The sequence below is a fragment of the Camelus bactrianus genome, chromosome 19 (assembly GCF_048773025.1).
Source record: "Camelus bactrianus isolate YW-2024 breed Bactrian camel chromosome 19, ASM4877302v1, whole genome shotgun sequence".
Classification (NCBI taxonomy): domain Eukaryota; kingdom Metazoa; phylum Chordata; class Mammalia; order Artiodactyla; family Camelidae; genus Camelus; species Camelus bactrianus.
Window position 1 is genome coordinate 10,096,512 of NC_133557.1, and position 20,337 is coordinate 10,116,848.

The 20,337-nt window shown below is 49.1% G+C and overlaps 1 protein-coding gene across 2 annotated transcripts; it reads left to right on the forward strand.

The window, feature by feature from the left end:
- The first annotated feature begins 18,734 nt into the window (after nucleotides 1-18,734).
- Nucleotides 18,735-19,969, forward strand: ID1 (inhibitor of DNA binding 1). Of its 2 annotated transcripts, none has more exons than XM_010960900.3 (2): nucleotides 18,735-19,277; nucleotides 19,515-19,969. In XM_010960900.3, the coding sequence occupies exons 1-2, from the start codon at nucleotides 18,850-18,852 to the stop codon at nucleotides 19,600-19,602; spliced, it is 516 nt and encodes a 171-aa protein (XP_010959202.2). In that variant the 5' UTR covers nucleotides 18,735-18,849; the 3' UTR covers nucleotides 19,603-19,969. The 2 variants fall into 2 exon arrangements, with proteins under 2 accessions (XP_010959202.2, XP_010959203.2); XM_010960901.3 differs by having other exon boundaries at nucleotides 18,736-19,272.
- The last annotated feature ends 368 nt before the right edge of the window (nucleotides 19,970-20,337 follow it).

Sequence of the window (20,337 nt, forward strand, 5' to 3'; positions counted from 1 at the left end):
GTCCCAGTTTACCCACCAGTGAAATGGTGCTGTTTATCCCAGCTCTTATCACTGTGTGGCCTTGGGGCAGTTTTTTTCCCTTCTGTTCCTGGGTTTTCTTACCCGGAAAATTGGGCGACAGGGACGGGCCGTCTCCACTGAGATATAACTGAAGGAAGAGCTGAGCTTTTGTTTCCCTCCCCACTTTTGAAACCTAGCACCTGGCCCAGGGACCTAAGAGTGACACTCCGTATTTGGTGAATGACTGTTGACTGTCCCAAGTGTGGGACAATCCTAGGGACCTAACACACAGTAAGTACTTCATAAATGGACACACATTATCTTGGGTCCACTGCTTACCAACCTTGTGGCTTCAGGCAAGCGGCTGCTCATCTTCGAGCCTCAGTTTCCTCATCTATCTTATGGGTGTCCCTGAGGATTAAGTGAAATAATTCACAGAAAGCACATACACCAGGTCCTCAATAGACGATATTTATGGAAGAGTCTACAAGATGTGTAAAAAAGAGATACTATTTGGGTAAAGTTGAGTGCAAGAAAGATACAAAGGACCTGGGTGACTTAGGAAAATTTTACTGTACATGTAATCTTTTGTATACTTTGTATTTTTTTTAATTTTGAGTTTTAAAAAATATATATATAATTGAAAATAAGAATAAACCCAGCCCTAGCAGAAAGAAACATTAACTACTATCTCCATCTGGCAAAGAAGACATCTAAAACTCAGAAAGAGTCTGTGCCCATGATCATAAAGAGCTAGGAAATGGTAATGATGAGATTTGAACACAGATTTGTTGGACTCCAAACTAAATACAGAGGAATGAGGAAAGGAAACTCATTTAGCCATCTATACTATTTCCAGGAGGGGAATCCCAGTCGGAATAGAGAGAAGAGGTCAGCAGAGTGAAAAAGAGTGAGAAATAAGGAAAGGTGAGCAGATCCCACAAGGCCAGGACAAGGAGCTTAGTTTTATCCTGGAGCCAAGGAAGGATTCTGAGCAGGAGGTGACATAGTCCTTTCTAAGCATTAGAAATAGGGAAGGCCAGGAAGCTAGGGATGGGGCTCTAGGCCAGAGATGGCAATGTCCTGATAGATAAAAGAGCAAGGGCCATGGGGGTGGATGAACAAGAGAGACAGAACTCAAAGAGGCCCACGGTCACGGTCATCCAGATGTCCCTCAGCAGCTTGGCAGGGCCATGAACCCAGGTGTCCCAACTCTATTTACCAATTTCCTCTTCCTCAGAGGTTACTCAACCCCACCCTTAAGAATGTCCTAAGATCCCTGAAGGCGCCCTGTATCAAGTACATTGCTAGGAAAAAGCCTAAATTCCCAGCAGCTCTGAGTTGAAGGGAAGCAGGGGAGCTTGGTGGGGCAGAGCACTGATTGAAAGAGCACTTCCCCCAGCCCAGCGTGGTGTTCTCTGAGTGATGGGCCTGCGATCATGTTTGCAGGCAGTTGTATGTGTGCCTGATGCCTCCATGGGAGCCCAGTGCGCCTCGTGCAATGTACACAATTTATGTTTGCTCAAGGCACATGTATGTGCACAGGCAGACCCAGACACGTGTGACCTGCACGTGCGCCAGCCCAGGGGACTCGTGCACCCCATCCCTGCAGCACCAGGAGGTGTCCAGTATGTCCTGGGCAATGTGAACAGAAACCGTCACGGAGGAACAGCAGCTACCATTACTGAGCATTTAGTGTGTGTCAGGCACCATCCCAAGTGCCTGCATTCTGCATGTGGTGAGTCCCCATCACACAGATGAGGAAATGAAGGCTCAGAGAAGGGGCCAGCCCACATGGCAATCAACAGCCTTCCCCACCCCTGAGCTCACATGAGGCCACCACCCCCTTGTCATTTTTTCATGTTATTAAATATTCATTTATAAAAACTTTTTATTATCCTGAAGTTGCATCCATGCCTTGTAGAAAATTAGAATACGTGTTTAAAAATGGGAACATAAAACCACATATTCCTGCCACCCAGAGATTACTGCTGTTAACAGCTTAACATAGAGCTCAGATTTTTTTTCTTTCTTTCTTTCTTTTTTTTTTTTTAACACAAATCACATCTACGGTGAAAACTCTTGACATCTATATGTAGTTTCCACAGTTAACTATCTATCCCCTTCTCATCTGGGTCAGGTGTCCTCTCATCTAATACCCAGACAGCATCCAACCTCTTTGTCATTTTAAAGCAGACCAGGTGAGACAAACAGGCCATCTGCATGTGAAGGCAGACCCCTGCAAGGCGGATGAGGCCTGCTGGGGTCTGTGATGGGCCCTTCCTCCCCTCTGCACCCTGCCCTCCTCCAAGCGGTGGAGGGGCCCAGCCAGTGGCCTTCTGGGACCAGCCAGGGGGCAGGGTGCAGAGGGGACCCAGAGAAGGCTCTGCATTCAGAGCCTCTCCACGTGCCTGTCCCCTGCAGGCAGGCACTCCCCTACTCTTGCTGCCAAGAGCTGGGTGCCCACCCCCTTCTCAGGCTACCCCAGGGTCCAAATGGGGCCCCAGAGTTGGGAGGAAAGGTGAAGGCACATGAGATACTCAGGTCACAGATGGTGGGGGGAAGCAGAGACACCCTGGGCCAAGGCTGGATAACCAGCTGCCAAGGTGTGGAGTTGTGGGGAGGGGGCACCTTTCTGCTTGAGAGGTTCTCTGTGCAACTGTATGTGTGTGCGTGTTCTTGTGAGAAGCTGTGTGAGTCTGGGGTTTGTGCAAGGGCGTGGGTAAGTGAGGGCGTGGAAACCATGGCTGGGACTGTGCAGCTGTGTTTCCACCTGGTGGTTGTGAACTCGTACTTACGCGTCTGGATCTATCTTGGTGTGTTTAAGAGTGTGTGCTTTTGAGAACACTTATGAGGCAGCATCTGCGCTGGGGAGCGTGTGAGAAAGAATGCAAGAGAGGGGGATCACGTGTGACTGGGGGTGCGTGTGCGTGGGAAAGGGTTCTTGGAAAGGCTCTGCTTGGATGTGCTGGTGAATGTGCTGTTCCACCTTCTTTCTGCCCACGTGTGTGAGTGGGTGTGTGTTCCAGGTCTTGTGCTACAGTCTTTGCTCCCCTGTGCCTGGGTCACTGCAAAGCCTCAGCTTTCTCATGTGTAAAATGGGGACACCCAGTCACTGGTTGCTGTTGTGATTCTGACTATCTGACTCTCTCAACTACCTGCCTCCTGTCCAAGCTGGCCCGTCTTTTCCACTCCAGTCAAACTGAAGTCACCTTGTTTTTTAAGCCCCAAATCTGCTTCTCCCAATTTGTTCAGCATTTTGCTAATCGACCTAGATTTACCTAGGACGTACTTCACATGAATGAAAGCCATCCAGGGAACAGCGCTGGGAAATGACCCCACAGAGATGCTGACTCGTGCGCAGGCTGTGAGAGGCTCGTCTCCAACTGTTCAGGTCCAAGAGTGCAGCACAATCAGTGGGAAAGTTGCAACTGAGAGGGGGAAGAAAAAGATTCTTCCCGCCTTTAAAAAAACTTTTTGTTTTCAATCTGTGTCTCTTTTAAGCCCCACAGGATGGAAATGTCCTAAAATAAGAAATTAAACAAGAGGGAAAATCCCATTATCTGTTTTTCTAATGGGTCCCTCAGGATTCCCACGTGGACCCTCTTCCCAGCCGCTGTGTGGTCCAGGCCTGAGAACACCCAGCCCCCCGCCCACGGCCCACGCCCACCCACCACCCAGCCTGGGAGGCGGCTTCCCAGGATTCACATGGTAATGAAGGCATCCATCTTCTCCCAGACACACACTGGGCCCTCCGACCCTCTCAGGACCCCCACACAATGGCCCCCAGCGCTGAGGCCCCACCACCTGTTGGATTTTCCCAGGGAAGGGAGGGAGAGGGTGGAGGAGAAGAGCCCCTTCCTCCCAGCCCCCAGCCCCAGCCCCAGCCCTTTGGCCCCCTGGACCTGGGAGTCAGATAGTGAGAGAGCCTCAGTCCCTCCCCAGCCGCCTGCACCCTCAGTTTCCTCATCTGCAAAATGGAGGTGGTGGTACCACTTTCCAGCGTGGCTGGAAGTATACCGTTGGCAGTACTGCTAAATGGACTGCAGACAAGTGGGGAGTGGGGCCAACCATAAGCTCTTAGTGATCACCACCACTTTATGCTGGACCAGGCCAGAGGGAGCACATTGTATCATCGTCACAGTGTATGTCCACCACAACCCACTGCTGGCACACCTAGGATCCATTTGTAGAAGAGGAACTGAGACCCAGGGAAGGTGGGCTTTGTGTCTGGCGCACCATAGTTCCCAAAGCCACAGAGCCACGAATCCAGTTTGCCTCACCCCAGAGCCTGAAATCCTAACTACTACTTTAGGTCATTACCATCATCATGATCAGCGCAATTATTGAATTAGATAATGATCCTAGAAAAGGCCACATGAAAGTTCCTCCGGAAGCCAGGAAGAGCAGGAAACTTAAATGTTACTCATCTCTGTCTCCCCAGGACTTGGCAAGAGCCTGGCACACAGTAGGTGATTAATAACTGGGGATGGCCTGAGTGAGATAACTGGGAAATAAAATTCGCATCTTTATTCTCTGGGTCATGGAGTCTGTTTCTTTGTCTTTTACAGTCTATTGAGCATCTATTGCAAAATGCTCATGAATAAATGATTCCCCAAATAAATACATAATTCCACCTTGTGTAAGTAACAGAGACTGAGGGCAGGAGGGCATTCACAGCAAGCCTCTGGGAGGAGGGATATCACCAATTACAGCAAGTAACAGAAAATCAAAATCACTGTCTCTAAGTGGAATCTTGGAAATCCCTGGACCACAACCTCCCACCCGCCCGCCCCGCCCCCCCCCCCCCCGCAGCCACCACTGCTGCTCCCCAGTGCAGAAACAGCCTCTCTTGCACCTTGCTCAAATTCAACCTCCCCTTAAATATTCAGAGGTTTTCTTTATGCATTTATGGGTTTAAGGATAGGATTAAAGATTATTTTAATTTTGTTTAGAGCTGATCTATAATGAATACGTGTTATCATTTGAATCAGCTTTAATGCATAGAATACGTTATTATGAAAAAGCAGATTAGGCAGAAGTAGAGGCCACAGAAAGGGGAAGGTCTGCCTTCTTTTTTTTATTGAATATAGTCAGTTACAATGTCAGTTTCTGGTGTATAGCATGTTTCAATCATACATATACATTCATATATTCATTTTCATATGCCTTTTCATTATAGGTTATTACAAGATACTGAATATAGTTCTCTGTGCTATACAGAAGAGCTTTGTTTTTTTATCTATTTTAGATATAATAGTTAATATTTGCAAATGGAAAGTCCACCTTCAATCCAAGTCCCCGACTTGATCCCACATCCCAACCCCAGAGACAACCCCTACTCAGCCTGCTAGAGGCTCTGGGCATTTAAAAAGTATATTCTAGAGAAACCCTGAAAACGTTATGCGATGTGAAAGAGACCAGTCACAAAAGACCACACAGTATATGATTCCACTTATAAGAAACAACCAGGAGAGGGAAACCTATAGAGACAAAAAGTAGATGAGTGGCTGCCAGGAGCTGAGAGGTAGGGGGAAGTGGTAAATGACTGCTAATAGATATGGGATTTCTTTTGGGGACAATGAAAATGTTCTAAAATTATTTGTGGTGATGCTTGCACTTTAAAAGGATGACATACTAAAAACCATTGAGTTGTATGCTTCAAATGAGAGAATTGTATGATATGTGAATTTTTTCTCAATAAAGCTGTTAAAGAGAGAGAAAAAAAAGTAGATTCTAGAAATGGTCCCGTCTCAGAGCCCTCAGCCCACTGACAAGGTGTTTACTACCTCCAAGCCCCCGGGTCCCACTTCCAGGTGGCTATGGCTGTGAGGGAGTCTCAGGCCCAGTCACGAGTCCAGGTGAGTTTCTCAGACTGGTTCACAGCTGTCTCCAAGCCACACAGTCTCAGAGTGGGGGAAACCCCAGAAACAGAGAACTTTTAATCTTTTCTTAATCTTTTCTGGGTCCAGACCGCTTTACTTTATATTTCATTTCATTTCATTTTTGAATAGGTAATACATAATCATGGTACAAAATTTTTAAAGTACAAACACCTCCCTCCTTCCTCCCCCCAGAGGCAGCCACGGCAATCAGTTTCCTAGTAAGACACAAACAAATATATATGTACATTTTTTTCCTTCTTTTTAAACACAAGTGGTAGTAGTCTATGCCTACTACCCTGCAACTTGTTTTGGTTTTTTTCCCAGTTAACAATGTACTTGGAGACCTTAGCATTTGTTGATTGAAGAAATTAGGTTTGTAAAGCACTTAGCACACAGGAAGCTAAAGGAGGCATGATATACAGGAACCTACAGGCCTTCAGAATCCTTAACTCCAACCCTAGTCCTGCCTAATCCTTGCTGTGACCTTCACCATGTCACTTATCATTCGGGACCTCCAAGTACATTATCCCTTAATAGGCGATGGACAGAGCATCTTTTGCTCAGGGTGGCTATGAGAATTAAAGGAGATAATGATTGAAGGAGCTTCATAAATGTGAGCCAGCATTGCTGCTGCTATGATGATGGTGGTGGTGGTGATGCAGACACCGGTGTGCGCTGACACCTCCACACTCAGATGCCCCACTAATACGGGAGGCGTGGGTGAGGAGGTCACACGGGGGCGGGGCATTCAGACCAGATTCCTCAGATGTCTCTTTGGTACTTATAGCAAGAGGGTGGGACGGTTGGGGTGGGGGCAGCTGGAGATAAAAAGCTTGCACCAGAGAAACCCTTAGACCCAGTCCTCGGCTCCCCACTTCCCAGTTGCCCCTGGCGGTGGCCACCCCAGCTGCCCCTCGCTCGCCGCCCTCCCGTAGCAGCCGCGGGGGGAGGGCGGCAGGAAAGCGAGCTGGTTTTTCCCAGGCTCCCCCCTCCCGCGAACATCTGGCCGCGAACATCTGCCCTGAGCCTTTGTCGCCGGGCCCCAGGCCGGCCTTGCACCCATCTGCCGCAGCCCGCGGCCCGCGCCCATCTGTGCGCCGCTCCCCCGGGGCGGCTCCCGGCGTCCCGCCCCCGCCCGCCCGGCTCGGTTCCCACGGGGCGACCGCGGGAAGCCTGGCGGCCCATCTGCCGGGCGCGGCGGGTCCGGCCGCCGGGCAGCCCCAGGGGGCGGAACACCACACCGCGCTCAGGACCGCCTTTCAGGCGGGTGCGCGCCCCGAACAAAGACCGGGGTGCGGAGCGCTCCCCGCCGGCTCCGCCCACGGTCACGGCCCGGGGCTGCTGCGACCCGGGCGCCCGCGCTCCCTCCTCTTCGCCAAGGGCCCCCTTGCTAACCTGTCCGCTAGCCCCGGATACTCGGGTCCCCCTGCGCCTCCTACCACCTCTCGCCCCCAACCTTTAACTGCGCTGGCCCTTCTGCCTGGAAATACCCCTTTCCCTCCTTGCTTGCCCAGCGTTTCATTTCACAAGATGTTAAAAATGACGGAGAAATATAGCGAGTCGTGTTTCCAGTACCTATTCCCACGCCCCAGAGCTAACAACTGGGCAGTGTGCTGTGTTCGCTCCCCTCCCATCTTCTTTAGAGAATAACCTAGTACTAGACTAGCCCTCTGGTAACCAACGCCCCCTGTCCGCTTCTCCCAGACTGCTTGCCACCCCCTCCACCTCCTAATTAACATGACGACTTTGGCATGTTTCTTCCAGGCCATGTTTTCTTATACTTTTACTACACAGAAATTTGTTTGTGGAGTTTTTTTTTTAATTTACACTTTAAAAAAATCATTCTACATTTTTCCCTAAGCAACATCACATTTTTTGCATGTATCCAGCAGAATACATACAAGTCTAGTTCATCCCCGCTAACCGCTGTCACCATGTCCACTGTCATTTCATTCCCCTGTTCTCCTGCTGTTGGACAGGTGGGTAGATAGATTTCAATCTGTTCTGCTGCCACCACAGCTGCTGTGCTCCTGTGGGACGTGTCTTTAGCATCTTGAGCGCAGGACTTTCAGGATATGTCCGTGGGAGTGAACTGCTGGGTCATAAGGTGTTCTGATGTTCACTTTTACTCGATATTGCCCAAGTGAGCTCTCAGGTGATCATACCAGTTTACATACTCACCAGCCAGCAGTGAATGAGAGTTTTTGTTTTCCCACGGCCTCGCCAATTTACATAATCAGACTTTGAAGTTTTGGCAGTTTGACGTGACAGTTGTCTCCTGTGTATATCCCAGAGATGTGCAAATTCTCAGGCTCAGAAGCATCTGCCTTGCCCTTCTTCACTTTTTTTCACCTCAGCTGGGATACTGCCTCTTCGTACAAGAAGGCCTCCCTGATCTCCCTTAGCTGACTGGGGTCTCTTGCAGGCTATGCCTCCCATCCTTTGTGTTTCCCCATCAGAGCACTGGGAGCTTGGGAGGTGACTGCCTGCTCACTAGAGTGTGAGCTCTTATGCAGGGACCATGTTTGCAGGCTGCGGGGAGCCTGAACGTGCTGCAGAGATGCTCCCAGGAGGCTTCATCTCCTCAAAGTAAGGGGCTCCTCCTTCTAGTTCCTACACAGCGCCCTCCTGGGATGACAGCAGCCCACGAGTCAGCAGCATCTGGTTCCCCAGCCTGTGGACACAGCAGCCAGGAACCAACCACTTGGCCAGTGAACATGGCTCCCTGAAAGCACCAACCTCACCTTATTGTTTCTTTCACTGCGTGCCAGCACTGAGCACAAAGTCAGTGTGTGCTAGTCCTTTACAGAATGAATGAATGGGCGGAGGAGAAGGTATAGCTCAGTGGTAGAGTGCTTAGCCTCCAAGAAGTCCTGGGTTCAATCCCCAGTACCTCCATTCAAATAAACAAACAAACCTAATTACCCACCCCACCCCCCCCAAATAAATAAAAATACAGAATGAATGGTTGGCATTTGATGATTCTAAAGTTCTGTAGTTCAGTAGGGAAGCCTATACGCCAGGGTTTTCCTCTGGGAGAGGCAGAGTAGTCACAGTAATAATAATGAAAAGCATCTACTGAATGCTGACTTCGCTAGGCACTGTGCTCGGCTCTTTAGGTAACTTAATTCATTTAATCCTCATAGAGATGGGAACTCATACTGTTGGGGGAACTGAGACAGGAGGAAATGAAGTGACTTACAGTCCCCCAGCTCCTAAGCAGTGGACTGGGGTGTGAACCCAGGCCTCTTCTCTGGAGAGACCTCACTCTCCTGTCTTCTAGGAAAAGGGGCCCTTTCTTCCTTAAGTGTTTCTGAGATGTCAGCTTCCTTTTAACCAGAACAGTCCTGCTTTTGCAGCAGAAAAAAATCCTAAGACCTTTGAAGAGACTTGAGAGGTTGTCTTGAGTCACACTATTTGAGGCATACAGCCCCACCCATGACCCAGGGCAAGGGTGCAGCTGGAGGTGCCACCCCTGGTGACAGGGTACTTAGGGTTGGGGTGAGCAGAACGGGTGGGACTGCTCCAGGCTCTTCGGTTGGGTAGGGACCAGGGCAGGCCCTGAGAGACACACCCTCAGCTGGTTCTGGGTTCCGGGCCCCAGGGCAGGGGGAGCCAGGTGTACAGAAGGCAGGTGAGTCAGGGGAGGGCCAGGCTGCACACCAGGCAGGGGAGGGGACTGCTGCTTATGGGAGAGGGCCCTCGGAGGCCTCCTATTCCTCCCCAGTGGACATATGGGGAACTCACCGAAGCCCCCAACCAAGGCCTCTTTGCCCAGTCTCCCTCTGCGGCCCTGCATGGTCCTTGCAGCAGGAGCTTAGGCTCTGCCTGGCTCTGCAGAGGGCACCCTGCTTGGAGTGTGCCTGGATGGTGGTATCAGTTTCTGTGGCTGCCAAGGTCAGACTAGCTCCCACGCTTCTGCCCTGGGCAGGGCCTAGGCTGGCATTCCTGGGCATGAGTTCCTGGGGTCTGGGTGGGTGTGGTTAAGTGGCTGTATTTCCTTGTGGCTTATGTAGGATTCTGAATTTGTGTGTGTGTGTTGGGGGAAGTGTCTACATCTAAAAAGACTTTGAGAGTGGTGGGAGGCAGTAAGGGGTCTGTGAACTGGCAAAGGGTGTTGGCTGGGTAAGTGCCTTATGGGGAGCAGGTGCACAGGGCAAGCTGGCTTGTTGATTTGCATCTAAGGATGCAGGCATTGTGTGTCAGCATCTTGATGTGAGCAATACTGATGGGGTGTAAGTGTCTGTTGTGTTTGCTGAATGTGTGTTGCTGAGTAGCATGTATGTCTGTGGGTTGTATTTGTTGAGGATGTTGTGGTGGTGTGTTGCTTTAGTGTGGTTCTGTTAAGGTGTGATAGTCAGGTATTTTGATGGGTTGCCTCCTTGGCATCTGTATTTTTGTGGATGTGTTGGTTGTGCAGATTTGGGGATTGGTTGTGTGCTCGGAGGCTGGTGTGTTGATGGTCTGTATGGTGCACTGCTGTGTTGTGAGTCTGGCAGGCTGCTCTGTTGGTTTTGTGTGTATTATGGTGTTGCTGACAGTCAATGTGTTAGTTGTGTCCAGATGCACATATGTACTGTGTTGGTTGTGTAGGTGTGTGCATTTGTGTCACTCAGTGGGTGTGTGTAGCAGTGTGTTTGCACAGCCCTGCAAGTTTGGCCTGTGCTGAGTGACCTAAGATGGGAGGTTCTGGGCCCTGACTCTGCCCTTCCCTTTGGCCCCTGAGACCCCAGGGCAGTGGTGGCCCTTTGTCAGGCCACAGGAAGGCCCCACCCCCTCCATCTGCAGGGGACCCAGGGAGGGGCCCAGACTGGCAGGCTCCAGCCTCCCTGTTCATTGTTCTGGGGCCTCTTTGGAAAACAGGATGGGAGGCAGAAGTGGACCCAAACCTGGACCTCTGTACTCCCCGAAGTGACCCAGAAGTCTGGCACAGAACCCCTAGGATGGAAGGCAAGCGATAGTCCTTGTTTTACAGATGGGGAAACTGAGGTCCAGAATGAGAAAAGGACTTGGCAGAGGTTTAACACCCATTAAGGACAGACGGTTTGAAGCCTCCACACCCTCATGTGCCATCCACAGTCTCCTAGTAGTTTTGGAGGATGCAAAATTGAGACCCCTGGAAGGGCACAAAACTGTGTTCTGGTTTCCATTTCTGAGAGCTTAGGGTGTGCTGAGTACTGATGTGTCATAAGCCTGTGGGTTAAGTTCAAATTTTGTCCCCACTTTGCACACACAGTAACTGAAGATCATAAGGTAACGATTCATTCATTCAACAGCTATTACTCTAAATATAAATACTCTTCTAAGTACTATGCTGTGTGACCTTGAGTAAGTAACTTACCCTCTCTGGGTCAGGCCCTGTGCTCAGCTCTAGGGACACAGCAGTGACCAAAGGAGCCTGGGTTCCTGCTCTTCCAGAGCTCACAGCCTGGGGAAGGTCTGGCAGGCTGGAGAGGTGGACAATACCCAAGAAAACAAAGATCATTTCAGATGGTAATAAATTCTATGAATAATTAAGACCAGGGGACTGTGAAGGAGAGTGAATAGCCAAGAAAGGTTCTAAGAAGGCCTCTGAGGAGGGGGCCTTTGACCTGAGACTTGAAGAGTAAGTCTTGTAAAGATCTGGACAAGTGTTCTAGGCAGAGGGAACAGCAAGGGCAAAGGCCCTGAGGCAGGACCACACTAGTTCAGGCCATGTGGCTGGTGGGATGGGCAGGAGATGTGGTTGGTGGTGCCGGCAGGGGCTGTGGGCTGGGGAGGAGTTTGGATTTTTTTCTTAGCGTGATGGACGGAGAGGCAGCATTGGCTGAGCACACAGTTCTGGGGGTAGAGTGTGGAGGGGGCACTTGGAGTCTCCTGTTACAGGGAGGCGGGGACAGCCAGAGCCAAAGGTCTCTCCCCCGCAGCTCCAGCAGTCCCAGCCCAGAGGCGCCGGCCTGGCGGCTGGAAGACTGCGCTGTGGGCACATCTGGGGAACAGCTGCCGGGCCAGGGCCAGAGAGGGTCACGTGGCACAGGCAGGACCGCCCTGGAGCCCAGAAGGCCAAGACTCCTGGGAGGGGCCGCGGGGAACATGCCGGACATGAACGCCTGTCCACAAGGATGCACCCGCATGTATACACACACGCACACCAGCCCCTTGGGGGCCCCTCACAGCCGTGGCTGTGGGAGCCAACCTGCCTGGGTTCAGTGCCACATCCCAGCTGTGTGATTTGAAGCAAGTCATTCAACTTCCCTGAGCCTCAGTGACCTCAGCTGTAAAGAGGACTCCATGTTAGCACCTAGTCATGAGTTATTTTTCTCTCATCAACAAATATTCCTTGAGTGCCTCCTGTGTGCACTAGGCCCTGAGTTAGAGCAGTGAAGAGGACAGCACTGGTCCCTGCCCTCCTGAGCTCACCATCTCAGGTTAAGGCTTGGAACCATGCCTGACCCAGAGTGAGCACTTAGAAAATGGGAGCCATTTGTCTTGAGTACTGGAAGCCAGAGAAGAAATGGTAAAGGCAGAAAGGGAGATGTGGTGACAGAGAACCCATAATGAAAAGGACTTTGCACACGTCACTCGCCCGGGGCTGCGGCCACCTCTTGGTGTAGTTGATTTCGTTCTCATGCTACTCTCTGAAGAGGAATGAGGATTAGGAAACTGAGGCTCAGCTTGTCAATGGAAGAGCCAGGATCTGAAGGTGTAAAGGGCTGGTCCCTTCCCTTCCCTTCCCTTCCCTTGGCCCCAGTAGCCCCATCTGTGAAATGGTACATTATAATCACACAGCTGCTGCCAGCCCCAGGGACCAGCTGTGAAACTCGGATGGTGCCAGGTGTGTAAAGGGCTTCCTGAGAGACCTGAACCCCGAACCCTGGAGTGGGACCCTGGGGGTTCATTTAATGAGTCCTCCGAACTTCCTGGCCATCAAGAGAGGGATCTGTTTTCCTGAGCTGACCTGTTAAGTAGGGCTGAGAGGCAAATGCTCTCTCGACTCACACTACCAAGGAGAGGGCCAGAAAAATGCCCATTTGGCAAAAATATAAACAGGCGATCTTTATTTAAACTCCCTGTCAGGCCTTAAAAATGCAAGAGATAAAGAAACCAGTATCTAGAGTACTGAAAAATGTTTGGAGCGAAATGAAGCCAGCTTTTCCTCACAGGCTTAGGATGGGTGTGCATATGAGGGGGTGTCATTATTTTCTGTTTGTTTTTTGTTTTGCTTTGGGAGGGTGATTAGGTTTATTTATTTACTTATTTATTTTAATGGAAGTACTGATGCTAAGCACGGGCTGTACCGCTGAGCTATACCCTCCCCTCTGGGGATGTCATTATTTTAATTGGGAAGTTTGAGGGGAGCCCAGTGGAGTAAACATTTCAGGGATCTGGAAGCCCTCCTCACAGGGATCACAAAAAACCCTAGAAGCAAAACTGCAACCAAATGGGCCCCCAGGGAACTGGCCTGGAACTGAACAGATGCTGTTACTGTCTACTGTTTAGCGAGCACCTACTATGTGCCAAGACCACAGCAGGAGCTTTGCAAGCCTAATCTCAGTGACTCCTCCAAGTAATCTAAGGAGGCTGGAACTGCTATTATCTTGCTAATGAAGAAACAGAGGCTCAGAGAGGTGAAAGGTCTTTCTCCAGGTCACACCGCATCACAAGCATTTAAATCCTGAGCTGTTGGACCCTTCAACAGCCTCAGCCCTTTCAACTATTGCACAGCCAACTGTTTCTCCTCAAATTCTCAAAGCTTTACGTTTGTCCAGACACGTGCCCCTCATATGTCTTCATCCAGGCCTTTTCTCCTTGTGCTTTTCCCACATAAAATGCTCAGAGGATAAGTCACCTCCTCCAGGAAGCCTCCCTGATTTCCTCCAAAGTAGAATTCATCTTTTCTTTGTGTGGCTAAGGCACCCAGTAGGCAATTTTCATAATACAGTCTTGATGTGGCTAGCCCAGGACCTGGCTGGAGGCAGTGACTCATAAATGCTACATGCACTTAACTATTGGGGGTCCTAATTGTCCCTTGACTTTCCTTCTCTCTCCTATTTGTCTGCAAAGTATCTTTGACTTCATCCTAATCAGCAATCAGGCCAGAGGAGGATATACTAAACACTTGGAGTTGACTTTCTTTTAATGCTTATTCAATTATTTGGTTGGTTTTGGTGTGGGGGAGCAATTAGGTTTATTTATTTATTTTAATGGAGGTACTGGTGATTGAACCCAGGACCTCATGCATGCTAAGCACACACCGAGCTATGAGCTATACCCTCCTTATTGGAGCTGACTTTTTATTACACAAAGTAGTACATGAATACACTTCTGTTTAAAAATATATTCAAATATAAAATAGATAAACAATAACGCCCTACTGTATAGCACAGGTATCTAGATTCAAAAATCTTATAATAAACTATAATGGAAACGAATCTGAAAAAGAATATATATATGTATAGCTGTGAATCACTTTGCTGTACAACTGCAACTAACACAACACTATAAATCAACTATACTTCAATTAAATACATATATGTATTTTTTTTTCAAGAAATACTAGAAAAAAATAAAAATAAATACTGGGGTGGGGAGGGAATAGCCCAGGGTCCTAGGTTCAATCCCCAGTACTTTCATTAAAAAATAAATAAATAAACCTAATTACCTCCCCTAAAAAGGAAATGCCTGTGTGTAATGGATCAAAGACCTAAAACTATAAAACTTCTGGAAAATGTAAAAGAAAAGCTTTGTGATCTTGGATTAGGCAAAGATTTCCTAGATATGACAAGAAAAGCATGATTCATAAAATTAAAAATTGATAAATGGGACTTCATCAAATTTAAAGCTTCTGCTCTTCAAAAAGCACTCGAGAGGATAAAAAGACTAGACAGACACTGGAGAAAATATTCATAACTCATATCTGATAAATGATGTATGTTTAAAACATATAAAGAACTCTCAAAATTCAAAAATAAGAAAGCAAACAACCAAATTAAAAGAAGCAGACAAAAGATTAAATGGTGGCACACGGGACCCTTGTGATAGAATTGCTGTGTGTCTTCAAGAGTGAAGACGGTGATCACATGAATCTACACGTGTGATTAAACTGCGTAGAACTAAATACCTACACACACACCAGAGTGCATGTAAATCAGCGAAATCTGAATTTTACCAGATATCAGGTGAAATCTTGTTGTGATACTGAACCATAGTTATACATGATGCTACCATTAGGGAAACCGGGTTAAGGATATAAGGGGTCTCTACTATTTTTTACAACTGCACGTGAATCTACAATTATCTAAAAATAATTTTTAATGAGCAAAAGAAGTGAATGATACTTCACCAAGGAAGATATAGAGATGGTGTATAAGCACATGAAAAGATGCTCAATGTCTTTAGTCATTAGAAAAATACAAGTTAAAAAACACAGTGAGATACAACACACCTATTGGAACGGCTTAAAAAGACAGACCACACCAACTGTTAGAGAAGATGTGGAGGAACTGGAACTTTGACACTGCTGATGGGAATGTCAAATGGTACACCCACTTTGGGACAGTTTAGCAGTTTCTTACAAAGTTAAATAAATACCTACTATGTGACCCAGTCATTTCACTATTAAGTATTTGCCTAAGAGAAATGAAAGCATAAATTCATATAAAGACTTGTATATAAGTGTTCACAGCAGCTTTGTTTGTACTAACCCAAAACTATAATCAATCTAAATGCCTGTTGACAGGTGAATGGATAAACAAATTGTGCCATATCCGTACCCGACTACTATGCAGCAATAAAAAGGAATAAATATGGATGCATCGCAAAATAAGAAATCTGAGTTAAAGAAAGGAGGCTGAAAAGGCTATATACTGTATGCATGATATACTGTATATATTGTATTCTAGTATATCAAATTCTAGAAAATGCAGGGGAGGGTGGGAGGGTATGTCTCAGTGGTAGAGTGCATGCTTAGCATGCAGGAGGTCCTAGATTCAATCCCCAGTATTTTGCTTTTAAATATTTTTTATTGAGGCGGAATTTAAATACAATGAAGTGAAAAACGAATATGTGTGTACACGTATGACTGAACTATCATGCTGTACACCAGAAATTGACAAGCATTGTAAACTGACTATACTTCAATAAAAATAAATAACAAATACAATGAAATGCACAAAAGTATATAATTGGAAATGTTTTGACTAATTCATACACTGTGTAACCCGCACCTCATCATGATGTGGAACATTTCCATCCCTCCAAAAAGGTTCCCCACACCCCTTCCTCAGCAACTCTCACCCTCTGCTCCCAGAGACAACCACCATTCTGACTTTTTTCCCCTAGATTAGTTGTGTCTGTTCTAGAATTTAATATAAGAAAAATTACACAGTGAGGTGTTTGACAATTTTTTCTGTAGCATACTTTCCTCTCTTGTTTTAAATTCATTTCCAGATACACATGTACTCGGGATCAGTAAGAGGTCCTACCTCCATCCCCAGTCTAAAACTTGCTTCCTCCACCAATAATAGAATGTGGATATTTCTTAGAGCCTTGCTTCCCACCTGTTGCACAGCCAGGCCACAGTACTGATGTTCTGTTCATAGTTTACATCACATTGATGGACATTTGGGTTATGTCAACTTCTCCCCTCGCAAGTAGCCCCTCAGAAAAACATGTTGAGCTACATCTTTTGTGCCTCTGTGTGTAGGGTTCTCTGGAATTGATTCCAGCAAGAAAAATTCCTGGATCAGTTAATAAGCACTGGGTACCTAATTTTTTTTTTTAATGTAGGTACTGGGGATTGAACTGAGAACCTCGTGCATGCTAGGCACTCACTCTACCACCAAGCTATACTCTTCCCCCAACTGGTAATGAATTAACATTCTAATTTTCTCTGGTTGGTCCTTCCAGCTCTTTAGCAATTATTTTGCACAGCAAAACGTTCTCTCCAATTACTTGAGGATTGCTAAACAAGGCCTAGGGAGTTTGGAGAGCTGGAAGGGTGGGATGTGTTAAGGGGATGAGAAGTCCAGTTAATTAATTAGTGATCTCTCTTCTTTGAAGCTGGTCTCACTGATCAGGTTTCCTGGATTCCAGATGTGGAGGCAGGGGGTTTATCAGCCCTTCCCCCAAACTTCTGTGGGAAAAGGAAACCTGTTGATACCCAGTAAATTAATTGCAGGGGGAGGAGGGGCCCCAGTATCATCCTCTCCTAAGTGAGCACAGAATTTTAGCCCTGGGAACACTGTGTGACCCTGGGTGGCTATTCTAAGCTCAGTTTCCCCAGCTCTGGCCTATCGAGGGCTCAGGAGGCCAACTGCCTACCCTGGCAGAAGGAACTGCATTACAATAAAGTGCCCTTGTTATAATAATGCAGCCATTACAACAGCTATGGCTCCTGGGAAGCTTTTGAGCTTAGGTTTCCTCTGTATAAAGAAACCAAACGGCTCCCCACTTTATAGAGTTTTGGCGAGGATTACAGAAGATTGATAAAGCAAGCTCTTCACACAGCGCCTGGCGCAAAGTCAGAACGTTAATAAATCGTCACCTTTGTCATTATTATCGAAATACCAGGCAGATTTTAGGGCTCAGAGAGGGCCCAAGACCTCACGAAATTCACCCAGCAGCAGAGTTGGAATCGGAACTCTTTTTCCAGGAGGGAGCGGAGAGCTAGAGGTGGGGAGGGGGCGGTGAAGAAACCTACCCAGCGGCGCGAGTTGTGGGCCCGGTGGGGAGATTCCCAGGTGTGGGGCAGGGAAGTAAGGTGACCCTTGCCCAGCGACCGCGCCCGCGGGGGAGCGCATTCCCAGGCCTCCCGCGCAAGGTCCGCAGGTGACAGGCGGGGCTGGGGGGCGGGTAGCTGCGGAGAACTGGAGGCCCGTTTGCCGTCTCCATGACGACCGCCCGCGCGGCGCCAGCCTGACAGCCCGTCCCGGTTTTATGAATGGGTGACGTCACGAGCCTGGCGTCTAACGGTCTGAGCCGCTTGTTCAGACGCTGACACAGACCAGCCCCGGGAGTAGTGGGGGCGGGGGGGAGACTCCAGCGCCGCAGCTGCTGCGCGGTGGGAGGGAGACCCTGATCTGAGGTCTTTAGGGGAAAAAAAACTAAGAAGCGAGAAAAAAAGTTTAAACCGCTTAATGATGTAGATTCGGGGAATTTTTGCAGGGGGCTGAAAATTCACAGGAGATTTAGGAAAGCAGTCCACTCAAGGCACTTTTTATCTAGCTCAAGTCCCATTTGTCCAGTTCCCAATATTGGAGGAAAACTTTCCCAAATTAATTGCTCCCATCCCGAAGGGCCTGGGTAAGCCCCCCCCCCCGTCCCAAGAACATTAAACAGCAACATTCTCTGGGAACGAGGAAAGGGAGACAGCTCCAGGGAGGCAGAGTGTAGAGGGCCCGCTTTCAGTTTTAGCTCAAATATTCGGGAGATCAGGATACCAGAGGTAATCTTCCAATAGTGTCCAGAAGCCCAGGCTCTAGTATTGAACTCTCTGTGAGAGAGCCGCTTCTGAGTCGGGACCTCAGTTTCCCTCACCTGTAAAATGGGGCTAGAGAGGTGAGAAAACGAACTAGGGAAAACTGACTCCTGTAGTCTTTTCATTATCAGTAACTCCGATTTAGTCTTCGCGTCTCCTTCCCGAGGAGCCCAAGGCAGCCCTCGCCTCCACTAGCCACCCCGCCCGGTGCCTTCCTACTCTCTCTGTTCCTGAGACTTCGGCCCCCTTTTCATGCAGGTGAGAGTGCACTAGTAGAGCAGGAGGCGGGACCCAGAAGAGCTTTAGGCCGCGCCTCCAGACCTCCTATTGGCTGTTTTTGAACGTCTGCGCCCTCCCCTAGGGGAGGGCCCGGCATCTTTATAAAAATCGGACTGTAGCGCTTGGACCGTGCTTCCACAGCAGTGTTTTTACGGTGCTGTGCTTGTTCAACACGCCCGGCGGCCGCCTTTTCCGTCCGCTTCTTCTCTCACCCCGACCCCAGAAATCATGAAGGTCGCCAGTGGCAGCGCCACGGCCGCTGCGGGCCCCAGCTGCGCTCTGAAGGCCGGCAAGACGGCGGGCGGCGCGGGAGAGGTGGTGCGCTGCCTGTCTGACCAGAGCGTGGCCATCTCCCGCTGTGCCGGCGGCGCCGGGGCGCGCCTGCCCTCCCTGTTGGACGAGCAGCAGGTGAACGTGCTGCTCTACGATATGAACGGCTGCTATTCACGCCTTAAGGAGCTGGTGCCCACCCTGCCCCAGAACCGCAAGGTGAGCAGAGTGGAGATCCTCCAGCACGTCATCGACTACATCTGGGACTTGGAATTGGAGCTGAACTCAGAATCCCACGGCGGGACCCCCGGGAGCCGGGGGCTCCCCGCCCGGGCTCCGCTGAGCACCCTAAACGGCGAAATCAGCGCCCTGGCGGCAGAGGTGAGGTGCGAGTTGGAGCTCGAGATCATTTTCCTTCTACAGATGGGGAAACTGAGGCTTAGAGAGGGAGGGGGGTCTTGGCCCTATGTCCGCCCCATCCTTTCGGGCACCTGGCTGTGCAAGGATGCCCACGGAGATCGGAAAAAGCGCTGTCTTGCCTCTTCGTGTCTGCGGGGGAAGCGGGACTTGTAGCCTGTAACCTCCAGCCCGGCCGTCTCAACTCTCCTCTCTCCGTTTCACAGGCGCCATGTGTTCCAGCGGACGATCGCATCTTGTGTCGCTGAAGCGCTGCCTTCCGGGATCGGCGGACCCCAGTTCTCCAGCGGTTGAGGGGAATAAGTGCTCTCTGGTCCTCCCAAGCGCCTCGCCAGAGCTGGGGAGGAACAAGACAGATTGGCGGCCACTGGGCGCCTGCTGGATCCAGCCCAAGGGTGGGGGAGCTGAGGAGGGCAGGCTGACCCTTCTCGCCCACCAGCCACCAGAGACTTGGGGGAGTCCCCCTGTGTGTTTCTATTTTTTGAAAAGCAGACATTTTAAAAAATGGTCACGTTTGGTGCTTCTCAGATTTCTGAGGAAATTAATTGCTTTGTATTGTATATTACAATGATCACCGACTGAGAATATTGTTTTACAATAGTTCTGTGGGGTGTTTCTTTTTTGTTGTTGTTATTAAACAAGTACTTTAGATGGTGGTAAAGTTGCAATGACTTCTTGGATCCAGGGGAGGGGCCTGCGCTGAGGGTGACTCCTGACCTTTTTTTGCAGCTGCTGCTGGGGGGAAGGGACTGGAAGGCCACATCTGGACTGTCGCTTTTACCGACCTGAAATGAGTTTCCGGTGTCTTTAAAGTCTATTCTTTCTCCCTATCCCTGGCCATTTCCCTGCTCCCCGGTGTCATAAAATTAAATCCTCTAGACCTCTAGGGTTTCTCAAAGTGGTCATTGGGCCATCTGGGTCACCTGGGGAGGTTGTTAAAATGCAGATCAACTTGTCCAGGCTCCCCCTGGGTTGAAAAGTGTCCAACAAATCAGTTAAGTTGGAGAACCAGGTCACTGGACCACCTGC